Below are 20,946 nucleotides of genomic sequence, written 5' to 3'. Positions count from 1 at the left end.
CTATTTTATATGGTAACAGCAATATTATAATGATAATCAACTGCAAAAATCTTAGCTATCCTGATCAATACAATAATCCAACACAATTTAGAAGGACTCATGATGAAAATTGCTATCGATCTTCAGAGAGAGAACTAATGAGCTTTGAGTACAAATTGAAGTATAACTTTTTTACTTCATTTGTACTTCTTTTTGTGGCATGGTTAATATGGAAATATGTTTTACATGGTTTCACATGGGTAATAAATATCTTATTGCTTGCCTCAGTGGGTGAGGAATGGGGTGAAGAGAAAGTTCAACTTAAAAAATGCTTCAAAATAAAAAAATCAACCAACACACACACATACATACACACATATATATGCACACAGACATATATATGTATGTGTATATATATCTGTTGGGATTGGAAGCTCAATTCCATGTGGACAGTCTTGGGCGGGTAAAGGTGGGAGCTTCTAAATCTTAGAGCTCTCACGAGACCCCCCCAGGAAACGGCAGGGGATCGAGGTGAACCGAGCTATCTCGAGTAATTCCGCCTCTTCCCGTGAGAAATGTGATGGGAGAGAGATCTCCCCGCCCTCGAGATTGTCCCGGATCTGGGCACACCTAGTTACCTAACAGCACGGTATTCAGATGCAAACTATGCGGCTGAAGGTTAAGTAGGATTGAGGAAGCCTGAAAGCTCTCTTAGCACGTGAGGAGCCAAGAGGACAGTAGGCTCCACTTTTCTTCTTTCCTCTTTCCCCTCCCCCTCTCTCCCCACTTGTACTTCTACTTCCAAACCCTTAAGATCCTAGCCTCCTTAGGAAATCTCCCCCTCTTCCTCCTAAGGAAGACCCCCCTGCACTTGTAACCGAGACCCTGAAATAAAGCTCAACCCTTGTTCGACTCTGGAATGTCCTTTCTCTCATATAAGCATCCGGTTTTGGCCAACCGAAGACCTCGGAGGTGAGGTAAGAAGACTCGGGTAGCCCACACAGGCCTCTAGGCCTGGCATATATCTATACATCTATATAAATAGATGTATATATATATGAAAGATAGATTTGAGCTAGAGGCAATAGAAAGCTACTGAGTTGACTGATTAGAGGGATCACATGGTTAGGTCTGTGTTTTTGGATAACTGCTTTGACATCAGTATGTAGAATGGAATAGAATTGGAAGAGACATGAGGCAGGGAGATCAATTAGGAGATTCTTACAACAATCTAGGCAAGAGGTAGTGAGGATCTGGATTAACATGTTATCTATAAGTGGAGAAAAAGAGGTGGATGAAAGAGATGTTGGGAAACAGAAATGGGAACACTTGGTAACTAATATGTGATGAGAAAGAGTGAGGAGCCCAGGATAATTTCATCCTGGGAGACTGGATAGATGCTTTTGACAAACAAGGAAATTTGTTTTGTTTTTTTTTTTAATAATTTATTTATTTTCAGTTTTCTTCAATCACTTCCATAAGTCTTAGATTCTTGCCCCTTCCCTCCCTCCTCCATCCCTGAGACAGCATGCAGTCTTATATGGGTTTTATACCTACATTCTTATTAACCACATTTTTACATTAGTCATGTCACACAGAAGACTTAAAATGAATTGGAGAAACCATGAGAAAAAACAAACCAAAACAAAACATAACACAAGAGAGAATATTCTGCTTCATTCTGCATTCTGATTCCCTAGTTCTTTCTCTGGAAGTGGATGGCATTTTGCCTCACTAGTCCTTTGGGAATGTTTTAGGTCCTTGCATTGCTGTGAAGGGCTAAGTCTACCAGAAAAATTCCTTGCACACTGTGGTTGTTGCGGTGTACAAAGTTCTCCTGGTTCTGCTCCTTTCAGTCAGCATCAGTTCATATAAGTCTTTCTAGGCCTCTCTGAAGTCTTCCTGTTCGTCATTTCTTATAGCAAAATAGTATTCCATTACATTCATATATCACAACTTGTTTAATCATTCCCCAATTGAAGGGCATCCCCTCAATTTCTAGTTCTTAGCCACCACAAAGAGAGCTGCTATAAATATTTTTATACAAGTTCGACCTTTTCCCATTTCTATGATCTCTTTGGGATAAAGTCCCAGAAACGATACTGCTGGGTCAAAGGTTATGCACATTTTTGTAGCCCTTTGGGCATAGTTCCAAATTGCTTTCCAGAATGGTTGGATCAGCTCACAGCTAAACAAGGAAATTTGAAAGAAGGCAGGGTTTGGGGAAAAGATAATGAGGTCAGTTTGGGACATGTTGAGATTAAAATGCCTCCGATAAATCCAGTTTGAAAGGTCCAATGAGCAGTTGGTGATAAGGGACTAAAGCTCAGGAAAATGGCTTGGGAGACACCTTTGACAGTTAAAATCATGGGAGGTGATAAGGTTAGATAGAAAATGTAAAGGAATAAGAGAAGAAGGGCTAGGTCAGAAACTAGGGAAACAGACCCTTTTTGATGCCTACAGGTCAGAAGGACTCACTCTCCCTAGGGCAAGACTATTCCATGTTTGGACAGCTCTAATTGTTAGGATGGTTTCCCTCATAACAAACAAGTGCAACTTCTTTTTGCATTTTCCACTCATCAGTCCTTGTTTTTCCTCTGAAGCAAAACAGAACAGACCTAATTCTTTCACACGACAACCTTTTAAATAATTGAAGATGGCTATCCTATCTTCTCTCCCTCTTCTGCAGGCTAAAATATCAACAGTTCATTCAGTTAATCTTATTGCATGCTGTCTGTTTGTCTTAATAACTGATTGCCCTCCTCTGAATATACTCTACTTTATCGACATCCTTCCTAAAATTTAGAATCCGGTACTAAAAACAATTCTTCAGATATAGTCTAGACCTGGATACAGTGTCCAGCATGATAGGCATTTCCCTCTTTCCAGATCATATACCTCTCTTAATATGGTCTAAAATTTCAGTGACCTTTTCCCTTTCCATATCAATTGATTTATATTGAACTTGCAAATCACCAAAACTTAGTTTCCAATATTAATTGTTTTCCAGTTAAGTTTTTCTTATCCCGCATTTGTTTTTTAAGTCAAGATTAAAATTTAAGACTATATTTATATTCATCTTTATGTCATTTCTTCTTACTAGTTTCAGCCTTGATTCTGCTATCCAGTCTGTTAGCTGTCCCTCTCAAATTTGCGTTATCTATAGATAAAGTCATCTATGATTTCATGCATATCTGTAATAAAGTTGCTGAGCACCTTAGGGTCAAGGATGGATCCTTAGGACAAATCAGCCTATTGGGTTTGAATATTCAGCCAGTTATAAATGAATCAAACTGTCCTATCATCTACATGACATTACTCATGTCCACAATGATTACATAGAAGATTTTGTCAAAAACTTTGCTGAAATTTCAGTATATGTCTATGACAGTCCCCTGATCTGCCACTTTAGTAATCATATCCAAAAAAGAAAAAATCATTAAAGGTAATCTGACATGAACTGTACTTTATGAAGCCATGCTGACTTTTAGTGATCATTGCTTCCATTTCTAAATACTAAAAAAAAAATAAATTTTACAATATATTTTATGATGTTGCCAGCAACCAATTAACAAGCATTTATCAAGTACCTACTATGGATCAGGGACCATGGTCATAAAGACAAAAATGAAAAAAAATCTCTGCCTTTCAAGGAGTTTACAGTCTACCTGAATGGAAGCTTTTCCCATTTTCCACGATTTTAAACAGATCATTGAAAGCAGCTTAATATCTTGTCCACTAGTTCTTTAATTGCCCTGGAACACAGTTCATCTGGATTTGCTAACAAGATGATTACCAAGTGCCTCAGTTTGCACTTATTATCTCTTTCCTTAACTTTGTTCTTGCCTCCCTGCTAAATGTTTCTTTCCTATCCTTCTCAGTCTACAATTTATTTTTCTTGATTAATAGGAGTCTACCATCCTCTCATTTTACAGATTGGAGCCAAAGAAGCTATATGACATGCTTGAGTTCACCAATGACTAAGCTGGTCTCCTGATTCCCAGTTCAGTTCTCCCTCCATTGTTGTTTTCAGTTGTTTCCTTCTATTTCCTAAAATGATATTATGAATTATTTTGTCATGTATCATGTGGAAATTCTGAATGGTTCTATAAAGTATCACTAAGGGTTCCTTGAAAGAAGTTGGGAGCCTAGTAGATTTATTTCATTTGGGTTCACATCCACACCATCATGTCCCACTTTCACATTCCTCAAGTATCTAGAGTTCAAAGGTAAATACAATCAAATAATGAATTTCTAAAATTGCACATTGTTTGCAAACCCTCCTCTCAGCCACCCTTCAGTCAGAATAATGATGACCTCTGTAGAGAGCTGTCAGATTTCTTCAAGCATCACAATGGCTAAATACGGATATTTCATATGCTTTGCTTACATGAAGCAACAACGAAGTAGCAAAGGAAAACCTCCTACATGATAGTTCGTTTTCCTTGAACTGCACTTTAAAATAGAAGTCTCTAAATAAAGGTCTTTCAAAGGAAGGGGTGGATTGCTAACTTTCCAGCTGGGCCCACCCCAAAAGAAAGTTACCACTGAGTACCATGAAACAAATACAAACAGGTTTAGCAAATCTTAAAAAAAAAAAAGTTCACATGGAGAGCCTTTGATGTATAAATAATAGACCACCAATCAATTATGAAGCCATTTGGATTCAAGTGTAAATAAAATCGAAACTGATGAAAACCCATATCATTTTAGCAGCTTGAATAAATAACGTTTGAGAACGTGACATGAGCAAAGGAAACTGTCATTCTCTCATTCACTCGTCCGCTCACTGGTTCATTCAACAACAACATAACCAGGAATTCCTTATAATTTTATGTATGTTGGTATTGTAAAAATAAGATGTGTGCAGGGTAGGGATGGGAGGCGGGTGAAGAAAGAAATAGCAATCGCTACACAACCAAGAACTTAAAGAGGAATATAAATGCTTCCTAAAGACTCCACAAACCATCTAAATACATCCCTGTCATTTGGCACAGATGTATGGAAAATGCATGAGACACCTTTCTCACCTGTTTTCTGAGGTCCTATCACAAGGAATTTTGGTAAATGGTCACAAGTTTTGTCTCTGGACCAGATGTCCCTGTGTCGTTTATCATCACATGGATTCTGCAGGGAGAAACAACAGTCATCTTTACTGATATCTTGGCTGAATCAGTTTATATGTGTGCATGTATACATGTGTGTATTATATGTGTGTATGTATGTATGTACGTATGTATAAAATTCTAATTAGATTTTAAGATCTTTGTGGGCACATGGGCTACATTTTAAGTCATTTTTAACATTGTGAGGTAATTAGTGTTTTCTTCCCTTGACAGAAATTATAACTGCCACACCTATTATATTTAAAGTATTTTTGATAATGTGAAGGTATGAGAATAGTGTAAGAATGGCCATTTCATTTATGAATGGGGATAAGCTTGGACCCTGGTCTCTTCTTGTGAAGCTCCCTGATAAAGAGTAACCCATATTAGAGGCATTTAATCAATCTCCCAGTGCTCTTATTTCATCAGGGTTAGGAGAGGGTCTGTATCAAAAATGACCGGCCAATGAGCAAGAAGAGACTTCCACCCAATGGACATTAAAGGGAGAGACAAATTCATCTATTGCTCTTTTCCACAATGTGAGGCTCAGAACTTTTCTTTGAATTTCCTATGGTAGGGAAGAAGGGATTCCTATCCCCTTCCCCAACTTTACTCCCCTCCTTCCCACCTCCCTCCTTCCCCGTAGCTGTTCCTACATGGCAAAGAGAGCTTGTGATTGTCTAGTTAACTTAAGACTGGACTTCTGCTTTGTGCTTCTTTCCCAGAGCAAACTGTAAGATTATCTGTCTGTCTGTCTGTCTGTCTGTCTGTCTATCTATCTATCTATCTATCTATCTATCTATCTATCTATCTATCTATCTATCTATTTATCTATCATCTCTAGAGAGAAAGACAGAGAGAGAGAAAGAGAGAGAGAGAGAGAGAGAGAGAGAGAGAAATGAGAGATGAGAGATTATATCTATCTATTTATTTCTAGACTTGGTAGTAATCGCATGAGCTCAAGAGGTCCAGAGTTTTGGGTCAAAGTCCTATTTGCCAAATAGGAAGTGACCTCTGAAACCACTTTTCAAAGGAGATTAGACCACACCATGGCTTGGTTTGGAAGAAGATATGAGCATTGAGTGAGTTGCTTGGATAGTGAAGGCTAGAAGGAAAGATAAAATTCCTGTTTGACAGACCACAAAGTGTTTCACATTCATTGTTCTGAGTACTGAATTTACAAGAAATTATAATGAGTTATAATTAACTGTATCCTGTTTTCAATATTTATCAATGAGATCTTTTGACATACTTTTGTGTTTTGGACTTTTGTGACAGAAGAAATAAAGAGCTGCTGTATTTGATCTACTTATACATTTAGTTTATTCTGTTAGGGGCTTTAAAAATACCTTGTAGGTATTAAAAATACTGTCTAGGGGAGATCTAAAATATAGACCAAAACTGAGATTTAAGAGATTTTCCCTGTTATTTTGGGGTAGTATTGACTAAAGACTGGAAGAAGAGCTTGGTTTCCCTCTCTTTGGGACAAGGATTCCCTAGAATTTAACCTGCTCATTCAGAGCCCAAAGCTAGGTCCAGTTTATAGGAGAAGATTCCCTTGATCAACTAGGCTGAAGGTTTATTCCTAGAAAATCATTCCTTGAAGGACACTGAAGCACGAGTCATCAAAGAAAATTTGAGGGCATGGACAGAGTTGGTAATTTTAACCAGGAAAGGCTTTCTCATTCACTATTAGGCACAGGGTTTGTCAGTTGATTTTGCTCTGTATATCTTTGAGCAGGAGACTCCTTTAGACAGGAAATAGGAATATAATGAAGCATCCCTGAAAGGAAGACAGCTTTTGAAACAGAAAGAAATAGGAATCTGTTCTTGGAGTCAAATAGTTAATATAATGAAGGTAGTTTCCCTGGAAAAGATGACACCTATTATTGAGGTCCAATGGCTACTGGAGAAAAAAAAGATGATATTCAATATTGAGACCATAGAATGAAAGGTGAAGAAGTCAATTCAAATTCACCTTAGGCTAGCAGTTTTAAACTCTGTGTATGGAATTCAAATACAGCGCTTAAGGTGAGGAGATGGAAGTGTAGGATGCATCACATAATTTATGCTAATTATTAGTGAGGTGATGAAATTTTGAACCCAAAATTTTTAGTAAAGGAATGCGTTTGTCTCTTTTTTTGTGTGGTTTTGCATTTGTTTTTTAAAAAATTCCTAGGAAATGTTTGCTTTAAACAAATATTTTCCTTGTTTCTGATGAACTAATGCAAAATAGTTATCTTCTTTATGCCAATATTGGAAATGGAAGATGGTGGTTGTGGGGTGGGGGGTGAGGAGTTCGGTGTCTTTTCATGCTTACTGATTACTTTCATGACCTTGGGCAAGTCATTTCCTTTTCTGGATCTCAGTTTTTTAATCTTTAACAAAGAAGGAAATTGATCTAGAGAGCTTTTGAGGTCCTCTAGCTGGCCCATGATTCTAAGATCCTCTGCATGCTACCAACAGCAGTAGTGGAAAACCTCAGAGCTGGAGGAAATATTAAAAGGAACCATGGGAGGTACTAGGTGCGGACAGATGGGGATGGAGGACTAAAGGGGACAGTCCTTCCCCTTTAGTGCTTAAAATAAGTATTAAAATCTTACAGGCCTTTAAGAAGTGACAGCTATTTCCCTGGCTTTTTTCTCTGTCAGTCAACAAACATTTATTGTATCAGGTGGAACTGAGTTCAAAGGCAGCCTTAGACATTTACTAGTTGTGTGACCCTGGGCAAGTCACTTATCCTCTGCCTCACTTTTCTCATAGCACCTCCATCCCAGGACTGTTGTGAGGATCAAATAAGATAACAATTATAAAACACTTAGCATAGTGCTTGGCACATTAGCTATCATGTGCCAAGAGCCATGCTAAGTGGTGACGAAATAAAGAAAAACAAAAACAGTGCCTGCTTTCAAGGAGCTCATGGTCTAATATGGGAGACAACGTTCAAATAAGTACGTACAAACCATACACAGGACACGTTGGATGTGGGCATCCAGAAATATCTGCTTTATGCCTAGAAAATCAACTTTCTCATAGGTTAGTATCTACATGAATATACTAAATAACTGCAATGATTTTGGAGCTCTTTTGATGTGTGCATTTAAAATTATTAATAATTTCTTCTTATGAATTAGTCTTCATATTCATTCTGAAATCCATTGGCCAAATCAAACAAGGCAAACAGATGCGTTTATTAGTGAGTCATCCTTGACAATTATCGAACCCAAAATTCATGAATGGTTCTACAATCCTTTTGATTCCAGAGTCTACTCTGAGCAAAAAAGAAAATAAATCTTTTAAAATAATTTGAGCATCCAAATTGCCCCGTCAATCAAGATGTGATATGTGACTATTATAGAAATACTGATCTTTGATTTATATAAATACTAATGGAGATGCAAATGAAAATATTCAGATCAAAGAGAACAAAGAAAACATTTAGCAAAATATATTTGAATTTACTGAAATTATGTGTCGAAAGCAGTGATTTTGGGGGGCTCACAATCTTAATAATCTCATTCACATAAAGCTATTTCCCATAATTTAATTTACCAACTTTGATGAGTCCTTTAAAAAATCAGTTATGGTACAAAAGGGACTTGCCCAAAATGGACACTATACAAAAATGTAAATACGCTTTTGGTCACAATCAGGGATGGGGAACCTGCAGCCTTGAGGCCATATATGGCCCCCCTAGGTCCTCAAGTGTGACCATTTGACAGAAATCAAACTTCACAGAACAAATTTCCTTAAAGGATTTGTTCTGTAAAACTTGGGTTCAATCAAAAGGCCACACCCAAGGACCTAGAAGGTCACATGCGGCCTCAAAGCCACAGGTTCCTCACCCATGGTCCAAATTATGAAAAAAAAAGGTATTCAGAATAGGGCAAGCAGGATGGTGGTAAAGGGCTTCAAGTCCATTTATTATGAAGATCTAGGAACTAGAGGTGAAGAAGAGAAAAGCAGGGGGAGGGGAGAGAAGGGATAGATGTTTTCAAGGACTATATTTGGAGGACTGATAGATGGAAATGGGATTAGACCTTTCTATTTGACCACAAAGTGCAAAGCCAAGCACTGGTTGAGCAGGAGTAGAAAAAAATAAATTTAGACTTGATGCCAGGGGGAAAGCAAACAAACAAACAAGACTTTTAGAGCTGACAGCTGCCCAAAGGTAACGTGGGCTGACTTGTAGTGGCTGTGCGTTTTCTTTCACCATAGATCTTCAGCAAGAATCCACGTGACCACTTGCCATGGCTATGCTTGTGGGGCTCTTTTTCAGTATGGTTTGGAGTAGATGGCCCCTCATAACCCTTCCAAACCTAATATTCCAGGAGTATCAAAAAGCTTGATTGATAATTGCACTCAAGCATAAATAGTACTTGCGAAAGTTAGATTAAGAATACAGAGAAAGTCTATATGGTTATAAATATATACATATATAATCTATAAATATATGATTATAAATATAATTCACAAATACATAAACATGTTTATATATAATATAAAAATATGATTTATACATAATATATAACTTATAAATATGTGAATATACACATAAATATACAATTTACATATAAATAGAAATATAATATTTATAAATATATAAAATATGATGCAAGTTTATAAATATGCTATATAAATTATAAAGATATGGATATATAAACATATGCTTATGAATATATAATATTGATATATAAATGAAATTTATAAATGTATAAATTACATGTTTATGGATACATAAAATATTATAGATGTACATGTGCATGCATGTGTGTGCTCTGTGTGTGTGTCTTCTATAGGAATACACATTTGTGTGCAGCGTGGTATGATGGTAAGAGAGTCAGTCCTGAAGCCCTGGAGGCAGGTTAAACTTCTGACAATGTCCTCTAATATGTTCTTGTTTCCCAAGAAGTCACTTAACCTCTCGGTGCCCAGTATAATTCGTTAAGACTCTAAGTTGTAGAAAGGGCAGCAGTCTGTATTCATAAAAGAATCTTCTCACTTGGGAGTTCCCTGTATGAATGAAATCACAACTTCAGTCTATTTCTTTGAAGATGTGTATAAGATCTAAGAGCTTTGAGCTTGGAAAAAGGAACTTTAATTGTACGTCACTTCAGTATTTACATATCTGAAATATTATTTTATAGGCATCTTTATTTTATGCAATATTTTAATTGGATATTATCTTGCTCTCAAAGGGCACTATATTTTGAAGTCATGTACTCTTTATTTTAACAAGTATTATTAAGTAACTACTGTGTGCAGAACACCATTCAAGCTATTAGGCGTGATCTATTATTTGGATAAAATATATTCTCTATCCTTATGGAACTTATTGTGTGGTAGAGGAAACTATACTTTTGTAGTTAGCTAATTTATAATTAGTACTTTCCACCAGCTGCACTCCTTGGATTGGACTCCCCCATGATCATGTCCCTAGGAAACCTCATGACCAGGGAACTCATTACATGGGATTACATCAGCCTTGATCCTCATACCTCTGAAGGCCCCTCATTACCCTCTGCCCCTCTGATTGCATGGCTGGAGGACAGAGCAAAGAACTCTTCCCATAACCTCCATTTAAAGAGGTCTCCTAGGCCAGCCAATTCTTCATTTTCTATCAGCTGTACTTCTTGAACTGAGTTGCATCTGAACCCAGAAAAGGTATCTTCTTCAGTTTCCTTTTGTGTGTGCTTTCCCCTCATTAGATTGTAAGCTTTTTGAGGGCAGGGAATGTTTTTTCTTATTCATATAACCAGTGCTTTGCACAGTCTCTGCTACTTAGTAGGCACTTAATGAATATTTACTAACTGATGGAATTAGCTTTAATGCACAAGACTGTATGATAAATTCATTAAAGAAGTAGTTTTTTAAGCATGCTCTGTGAGGCTAGAAGTTGAGAACAGGGATAGCTTCAGGGAGGAAGTAACTTGTTTTTGGTTAGAAAGAATGTACAAGAATTGAACAGGTAAAGAGGAAGAGGAAGGGCATTCTTGACAACTTTTTCAGCAATATCTTAGAAGTAAGAAACACTATACATGTAGAGAGGACAGAGAAAATGATCCCATCTGAAAATTTAATCATTGGTGACCTTTGAGATAATAACTTCAGAAGAATATTAGAAGAAAAAGCTAGACTGCAAAGGATTTAACTAATAGTGGATAGTAAGGAATGGTATATATATATATATATATATATATATATATATATATATATATATATATATATATATATATATATATGTTTTGGATGCTTCTTTCAAGAAATCTAGCAGCAAAGAAGAATGAGAAGGGATGGTAGCTTGAAGGGGTTAGAAGGGACAAAGGAAGTGTTATGCTTTGTTCTTGTTGTGTTTGTCCTTCATTTTTGAAGAGGACCATGCCATCAGAGAAATGATGACATGACTTGCACTTGATTTTGTTTTGAGTGAGGGAGGGCTGAGCAGGTCACCAGCCTCACTTTCTCCTCCTGAGCCATCTGGATCCAGCGACCAGATTTTCATCAGGATGACTGGAGATGGCCCAGGTTGTAATGAAAGATCTTGGCCTCTTTGGCTTTGGGCTTATTTAGGTACTCACTTAGGGTGGGGTGAGGTCCACACAGTGAATAGGCCTGTTTAAGAAGTAGTCAGGGAGTGGCCCCTTGGATGAGCAAAAGAAAAATAACTAAATCAAGCTCCAAGGGAAGGGAAACAGTTGCAATTGATAATCACTCTTTAGCCAGGAGGGGTCCAGGAAACAGCCCTTAAGTGGAGTTTGGGCAGGGTCCCAATCTATGGACTTCAGAGTACAGTAGGTCTAAGGTTTAAGGTCAGGAGGGGAAAGGAAGCAGAGGAGAAGACAAGAGAAGAGAGGGTAGGACAGGAGAGCAAAGCAAAGCAAAGCTGGCCAGTAAGCCCCAAGTTAACTGGGCATGTCTGGCATATTTTGTTCTATTGGACTGGGGAAAGGAGAGTGCCATTATGGACTAGAACTTGATAGAAGACAGATGGGAAAGGGCCAATTTGAAGTAGTAAAATTAAAATGCATGAGAGAGAGAGATGACTATTGAAACAAAATTAAAGAAAAGGAGGCAGAAGAAAATTGGATGAATGGTAAGATAAGGAGATTAGACTTTGTGAAGAATGGGGACATCTCTTTTGCTATGGCCAAAGAGAAGGAAAACAGTGTGAATGATGATGGTGAACAAAGAAGAGTTAAGGGAGTTCACAGAGACTTATCAATATCAGTAAAGCAGGAGACTAAGTCATCTGCTGTGAGTGTGGGACTTGGGGGATCCTCAGTAGAAACACTGTCCTACCTAGCCAAGTCGATCTCTTCAATGTTCAACAAAGACATTTTATTATTATCTTATATATCTCTTCACTGGTTATTTCCAATGTCTTAGAATTCTCTCCCTTCACATTTCAGCCAAAATTCACCTTCTGGAAGAAGACTTTCCCATTCCTCCTTAATGTTAGTGCCTTCCTCTGACAGTATCTTCAATTTACCCTTGTATCATTTGTACACACTTGTTTGCATGCTGTCTCCCTTGTAAGTAAACTCCTTGAGGACTCTATATATTTATGTTTTTTTTCTTGTTTATTTGTTTGCTTTTTTTCTTGACTTTCTTTGTATCTCTGATGATTACTAGAGTGCCTGGAACACAGAAAGCATTTAATAACATTTGGTGAATTACTACTTATGTCTTGTTCTTTGTTTGTATGACTTTTCCACAGGATACCCTCTTTTCACTTCACTTCATAATAAACATGTATAATGAAGCATTAATACTTTAATGACCATGTCTTTAATGAAGCCTTCCTCAATTCATCCTGCATTTCAACCTTTGCTCCTCTGAACATCTACAATATTTACTACACCATCCATAGCAGCCTGTAGCTACTTACCGCCTCCCTCATTATATACAAATGGTTCATGTGTGCAGTTCCCCAGCTAATTGTTAGGCTTCCCCCAAACAGAGACTATGCTTTATATTCCTTTTATTCTGTAGATAATTACAAAAGTAATAGCTGCACTTAATCTTTTTTTTCCTGCCAAATGAATCAAATAACAAATTGGTTGATCACTTCTCAGCCTGAAAGGTCATGAAGATCATCTCCTAAAGTGGAAAAGGTGAAGGATCTGCATCAGCTGAGAGAGAATAGACACTAAAAAAGATGCAGATCTGGGAAATAATTAATTTCCCTCTACCACCCTTTAATTGAAAATGTCAGTAGAAAGTAGATGTCTTCTATTTCCTTCTTTCTTTCTATATATTCCACATGTCTATTGTAGTATAGCCTCAGGTTGCACTACTTTTCCACTTTCTTCTTTAACTGTGACTCATTTATGGGCAAGGTGAGAGTTGTAAATGCAAGCAACAGAGACAACCTGTTTCAGAACATCCAGATGCCTCTAAAGTAGGCTCTGTAACTCATGCCTAACACATGGCGCAATAGTCCTTTCTTCAATGGCTAGAGTTCCAATCTAATATTACTGGCTCCAAGAGGCTATTCTGGAAGGAGTCTGTAAAATCTTGCACTGGAGAACAGCTCAGTTGTTACAACATTTGCTACTAGCTTGCTTTATTATCAATCATACTGATAATTTGGCTTCAGTTTCTTCCAGTCATGTGTCATGCTTAATTCCATTTCCTTGATTTTGCCAGCCTGAGTTTTCTCTTCTATAAGCACATGCCTCCTCTGTCATGACATTGGAGGAGTTTTCCCAGGACTGCTTTAGAATACCGTTTTCCTTCAAAGGAACAAGCTCATATTTAGTAATAAAGTTGATGTCAGAAACATGACACTTTCTTTAGTTTTTTTAAATAAGTAGTTGATTTTCCCACATTGGCTTATATTTTTTTTTACCATTTGTACTTGGAACAAGTAAATTTTTTTATTTGTTTGTATATATGGTATAAATGGTTGATGATGATTCCTAAGTTCAAAAAGACTTCATAAAGAAAAAAACAGATATATTTGTTCTCTGAAATGATCTTTGCCAGTCATTAAGTCATTTTCTATTCTTTCTTTATCCTTGGGCTCCTGGAATAATCCGAAAAGCCAATGAATACAATTTTATCATTTAACAATAAGTGTACATTAAAATATTAAGCAAGATCAGGATTTAGTAAATAGTCAGCAATTTGCTTAAGGGAACTTGCAGACTATTTAATTCAGATACACATGATTCTGTACTTAGACAGGTAAAGGTGATGCAGGCAGTTACCGAACTTGGAAAGCCTGGTGGAACAGATGGCTTTTTAGGTTCTTTAAAGGAGAAGAGCCAGGTGGGCAGATGCTTTGTAAAGGAGATGAGTAAGAGCTAGGGAAGGAAGCCTGGCTCTGATTGGATCACACGCAGGCTGAGAAGAGACACAGCCTACAGAAATGCATTCTCTACTAAATCAACCTCATAGAATCATAATTATGCTGGAAACCCTGACCTTTAGTAAAATGGAAACTCATGTTCTGGATGAATATATGAAAGTAATGTATTATCGATTTTTATCTTTAATTAAAAAGTTAACCCAAAAGATAACTCTTTTTTTATGTTCTGCTAAGAAATTGCCTTCTCTTATTATGGCTTTTATACATCCTCCAATGTCTGACACTATGAGTCTACAAGTAATAAAGCAAAGATTGAGAGTTTCTGTCCATATCACATGAATACTTCCATAAAAATCGTAATAGTGGAGACTTCTTAAATTTCTAGTGGTCAGCAAAAAGTACTACTTTGTTAAATGAATATATATGTACATGAATACACACACACATATATGTGTGTGTATATATGTGTGTGTGTGTTGGATGTATATGTGTACATGTATGTGTATACACACATATATACATATATAAATGAGCTTTGAAATATATAAGTATATTTCAAAGCTCATTTGACATATGCAATTATTATATAAATATTATTATATAATATTATAATTTTATATATTTACTAATAAATATAATAAATATTATCATATACAATTATATGCAATATAATTTTAAAACTCATTGATTTTCTCTTCCCTTGCCTTCTGCTATTTGAGCTTAGTTTCCACAGTAGAATATTCAAAAAGAATGTACTTAAATGTTTTTTTCCACTGTGTTTAATTGCATTATGACACAGAAAGAAGTAGCATGTACCCTTGGCCACATCTTGGTTGGACTAGATAACCTCTTACATTCCCTTCAAATCCTCAAATTCTATGGTTCTTTATGGTGTTTAAAAATCTTTCTATATACCATCAGTCATCTTGTAAATGAAAACCTTTTATTCCTCCTCCATTGAAGTTTCTTCTACTCCTTCTGACTCTTGGTGGATGAGATAGGATTAGGTGGGCGTACTTCTTGTTCCTATCTCCCCATGTCTCTCTATTTCTAGACCTTTGTTCCTACTACCTTTTCTCAAAATTCTTTTATGAAGTCCATATAGTCTGTTCATGCCTCTTCATTCTTATTGTCATTGTGATAAATATCTGGAATATTCTCTATGACTTCCACACCTAGCTTCCAGCTTTTCTCCTTAAACTTATTCCTGGCCATCATCTTTGGTGACTATCTAAATACCATGGATTCTTACGTGCTTAACCTCTTTGATTTGACTTCAGTACTAATAAACATAAGCATAGTTGTATCCTCATATTATTATATTATTCCATTATCAATTTATTGGTCCCTCTCCCTACTTTCCCAGTCTACCAACTCATTTCAGTTCTTTTCTGACCCTTTGATCATCCATTTCAGTGCTCTCAAAAATATCTTAGATCTCAAATTTTCAAAGTTCTCAAACTTTTCCACAGAGGCAGAGCCCTTCAGTTTAAACAAAACATTAAGAAAATTCTTGTAGCAAAACCTGTTATAATTATTTCCAATGCCTGTTAGCTAATATGTGAGGTTGATAAAAAATAATTAAAAAAATGGGTTGTTTCAGGGAAGAAGTTAGAGATACAATATCCCAGATAATTTTGTCCCATATCCTTCTGTTGTACGTTGTTTAAGAATAATAATTGCTAGCTATTGTTAAGTAATAATTATTAATAATCCTGACTAACTCTCACCATCCTGAGTTTATTCTGCTAAGAAATAGTACTTCAAGGGGAAATAGTAGCAAATTCTTACCCTGTATAGTAAACTCAAAGTTCATTTTTCTCTCAGTAGTAAATACAGAATTTCTTTCCATTTAAGCATTTCTACTTCATAGGAAAATTAATCCAACACATCAGAAATAAAACATATTTTATACATACCCTGAATTCATCCCAAACTCTTTCTATTCTCTCAACTCCCAAATACAACAAATGGTCAAGTCTTAATTCTCCTTTTTCTACAGGATCTTTATCACATTTGTCCCCTACCTATTACCCACACAGCCACTAGCCTCGTTCAAATGCCCATCACCACTTACCTGCACTAATACAGTGCTCTATTGGCTGGATTCCTGGTCACCTATCATTCCCTTCACCAACTTATTCTCCATTCTGTTGCTAAATTGATATTCCTAAAACATGGGTACGATCATATTACTCTCCAGCTGAAGAAAATTTAGTGGTTGCCTCTAGTATAAAATACAATCTTTTGTTTTAGCAATTATTTTGTTGTTGTTCAGTCATTTTAGGTGTGTTTGACTCTCTAGGGCCTCATTTATAGTTCTACTGGCAAAAATACGGGAGTGGTTTATCATTTACCATTTCCTTTTTCAATTCATTTTACAGAGGAGGAAACTGAGGCAAACAGGGTTCAATAACCTGCCCAGGGTTACACAGCTAGTAAATGTCTGAGGCTGGATTTGAACTTATCTTACTGACTGCAGACTCAGTACTTTTTTTTTGACATGTCATGTTCTTATCAGAGTCCTACGATCCTTAGGTTTTTTTCCTGCTCATCCTGTAATTGAGACTGATACGTTTTGTTTGGGTGATGAGCATATTTTCTTTTAATGTTGTTTCTTTTTGCTTTTCTTCTAGCTCGTCCTTCACTTTTGTGTACTTGCATCACCAATCTATTCTCTCTTTTGTTTCTTTGTTGAGATTTGCCATTAAAGATTCCAGATTCTGCCCATGATTATTTACTGTGCAGGCTATAATTCTAGTCTCATAATTTTCATTTCTTTTTAAACCACTCAGGAACAACATACTATAGATCCACGTTTTCCTCAAATTCTACAGGGCCTCTTGTTTCATCAAGTGTTGGATCATTTTCCATTGTTTGCAGTATTTGTTCATAGATGCCTGCACTTGTTTATTAGCTCTCGAAGTCGTATTTCCTTCTCCTATTAATGCTTTCTCTGTTGATTTATTTGTGTTCAAGGTCTTTGAATTTTCCTCTTCCTGAGATCATAAGTAATTTCAGGCTCCCCATCTCTCCTTGACTTTCCCATTTTGGAGAATTGATGCCATTTGGATGCTGGGCTCTTTTCCTCAGGCTCAGGGAAAGCTCCAAAGTCCCCTGCATGCATGGCATCATGTCCCACTCTCTCTCTTCCTCAGTTCTCTGGTCAGTTCAAAAAGCTGCCACGTTGTTATTTTGGGTTTGATTTCCTTCATTTTGGTCTCCAACTCTCTGGGAGGAATCAGGGGTAGGAACAGAACTTTGTTTCAAGTTGAGATATATATCCTGCTCCTTTCCCTCTGTTTTTCAGCAATCTTGCAGACATTTCTTGCAGCACAGAATGCTGCCCATCATGGAGATAGATGGCTGTGTAGAAACAATAAGCTTCTACAGTCTAGAGTACAGCTATTGTGCTGGGCATCTGTCATGAGCAAACTTGAGCCACCTGGAGCTAAGATCCTCATAGCACAGGAAAGGCTGGGTGGGAACAGAGGTGAGGGGTGCTGTGTCCTTGGATCAGTTACTGATAGTGGGGAGTGTGGTGGGGGAGGGAAGCTGAGTGAGCACAGGTGTTAGTTCATTTTCTTTAACCTTTCTGTTGGATTTCAGGTGTCCTAGACTAGGAAGACAGCTGAAGTTGCTTTATCTTTGTGACATAATTTCTGTTTTCTAAAGATTTGAGAGCTTGAAGGATCACAGACAGTGTCCAGGCCTTCATCTTATTGATCATGTGACCTGGATGTCATACCCATTAAAGACTGATAACTCATCTTCAAACTCATAGAGTTACCTGATGATATTAAAAGATTAAATTACATATCTTTTCACATCTAAACTCTTTTTAGGAAACTGAAAAATAGGTGGGAGTAGAACCTTTTTTTAGGGCTGCAGTTCAGTGATAATTAGATTGTATTCATGAGGGGCGGAGTGAGGAAAAAGGTGACATTAGACAACCAGAACACATTTGCAATGGGTTGGCAGAAAAAAGTAATCTATGACTTAAGCCACCATTTTTGAACAGCGGGGTATCTGACAGGCTTGAACAATCAGGCCAGCAAAGTAGTGCAGTGTGAAGTAGTGAACAAATAATCACCAGATGCGGTCTGCATACTAGAAAAGTAACCTTAAGGGCACCAAAAAATTATCATCAAAGAAAATTATCAAAAAGATGTAAAGGAAGGTTCCCTTTAGTAATAATAACAAAGCTACTTTTAAACTTTAAGTTTCAATTTCTTAAAAAGACAAAATTCTTATATATAAGTTTAATTTCTAAGAAGTATTAAACGGTAGAAGTCATTGTGATCCAGGATGTAGAAATTGATGAGAAACAGAAGAATATATTGTCTGTAGCCTGAGTATCCACTATTAGAATGATGAGAATTTAGAGCTTGATTTAACTTGAATTTTCTAAACAATTAGAGCTTTATAGGGTGTGAGAACTAGAGCTAAAAGGGATCTTCATGCACATCCAATCCAAGTTCTTTGTTTTAGAAATGAGGAACTGAGACCTAGAGAGGTTGAATGACTTGATGCAGCTATGGGATTCGAATCCTGGTTCTCTACTTGTACTTCTATGTCTGCACTCTCTCTGGTTTCTTAATATAATCAGTAAACCATGATCTCAGATTGACATTTTGATCAGTCAGTGTTGAAATTGCGGTCTTTTGTCAGGGTTTAGGCCTGAGGTGGAATATGCCTTGCACTAACAACAGGAGGGCAAGTGAATAACTCAGTAGGACCTCCTTCTGTCACCATCACTGAGTGGTTTTAGGTAAGCAGTTTTACATCTCTGTACCTCTGCTGGGAAACTGATGGGAAAGGTGAGAATTATGCTGACTACCTCACCAAAGTGACTGAGGGATCCATCAAAGGAAGAGATGAAAATTGAGTTCATAGATCTCTCAGATGTTAGAGTCATTTTTAAACTTCTTTCCCCCTTTAACCTCGTATTTAACATATGAAGGCTGTTATGTTGACCTCACTGCTGCATGTCTGTGAAACCTGAACAGTATACCAGCTCTGTGCCAGGAAACTGAATTCCTTCCATTTGAATTGTATTAGGAAGTTCCTGAAGATCACTTGGCAAAATAAGGTACCAGTCATTGAGGTCATTTCATGAGCAGAACTGCCGAGCATTCAAACTCAACTCAGAGAGTTCAGCTCTGATGGGTTGGCCACATTGGTCAAATGTATTTTTGGCTGAGACCATTTTATGGAGAACTCACACAAAGCAAGCACTCACATGGAAGTCTGAAGAAGTGATACAAGGACACTCTCAAGGTTTCTCTGAAGAACTTTGGAATTTATTGTGTAACATGGGATACGTCAGCAAAGGACTACCCAGCATGGTGTGATTTTATCAAAGAAAGCACTGTACTTTATGAGTGAAGCAGAATTACAGTAGATCAAGAGAAATGTGAGATGAGCAGATTTAAAGATGTCTCCACTCCAAATGTTCATGTGGACTATTGGTGCCCGACCTGTAGCAGAGTCTTCTGAGCCTGTATTGGTCTGATCAGTCACAATCAGACTATACCTTGACTTCAACACAGTGATGTCATTTTGGTCCTCTTGGAGAATGAAAGACAACAGCCAACCAACTAAGTCCTGCTTATTCATTCTTGATAATGGATCTTGGTACCATTTTCATAGCCAAGAAACCCAGTTCATCTAATTCCATCCCAGTTCCTATCATATCTAAATTCCTGTTAATAGACTTCCAGAACCCTTATTCCTGATTTATAAATTGTCCTCCCTCATTTTAGTCTATAAAGAACTAGAATAATAATCGTCAAATGTCATCAAATGTCAAATATCACTCTTTCCAGAAGATCCCAGTGGTTCTCTCTTACCTAGTATTTCTAAATCCAAATTCCTCTTCTTGACATTCAGAATCCTTCATCACCTCTTTGGTATGGTTTTTGGTACATCTCCAACCCTACTTTGTCAGGCTTTTCTCAGATTGTACCTTTTTATGCATTCTACATTGCAACCAAACTGATCACCATCTCACAGATTCATCCTCTTTCCTAAACCCACGTCTTTATTTATAGTTCTATGCTGTCTAGAATTAATCATTAAGCAAACAAACGAATAAGGAAATATTAAGTGCTTACAATGAACCAGGTACTGCAGGTACAGGATACAGAGACAAAATAAACATACCTTCTGCTTTCTAAGAGCTTATATTTTAACATGAGAAAAAAATGGGTAAACATAAAAAGAAAGGATGTGTGTGTATGTGTATGTATGTAGAGAGAAAAAGGGAGAGAGACAGAGAGAAATAGAAAGAGAGAGAGAAAAGAGAAAGAGAAGGAGAAGGAGAAGAAGAAAAGATAGTTTGAGGCTTGTTACAGCCGTTAACAGCTGAGGAAAGTACCCTTTCTTGAATATCTGTTCTAATCTTTATCTATAGAAAGGATTTCTGTTCTTCAATTACAAAACTCAAGTGTACTGACTCCACAGCTAATGCTTTAGTTATTATTATCTGGGGGACATTAGAAGCAATGTAGAAAGTCTAGCAGGTAAAGGTTAGGGAGAAAGACCAAG

At 37.0% G+C, this 20,946-nt stretch overlaps 1 protein-coding gene across 2 annotated transcripts in view; it reads right to left on the bottom strand.

The window, feature by feature from the left end:
* LOC140514133 (bifunctional heparan sulfate N-deacetylase/N-sulfotransferase 4) overlaps positions 1 to 20,946 on the bottom strand; it is a 397,643-nt gene that overhangs the window by 36,172 nt on the left and 340,525 nt on the right. For both annotated transcript variants that reach the window (XM_072624210.1, XM_072624211.1), the window contains exon 8: positions 5,010 to 5,106. In XM_072624210.1, coding sequence (XP_072480311.1) covers positions 5,010 to 5,106 — 97 coding nt within the window. The remainder of the gene's footprint in view (positions 1 to 5,009; positions 5,107 to 20,946) is intronic.

Source organism: Notamacropus eugenii, chromosome 7, assembly GCF_028372415.1.
Source record: "Notamacropus eugenii isolate mMacEug1 chromosome 7, mMacEug1.pri_v2, whole genome shotgun sequence".
NCBI lineage: Eukaryota > Metazoa > Chordata > Mammalia > Diprotodontia > Macropodidae > Notamacropus > Notamacropus eugenii.
Note: the sequence above shows the minus strand (reverse complement) of the source record. Positions and strands in the feature narration are given on the sequence as shown.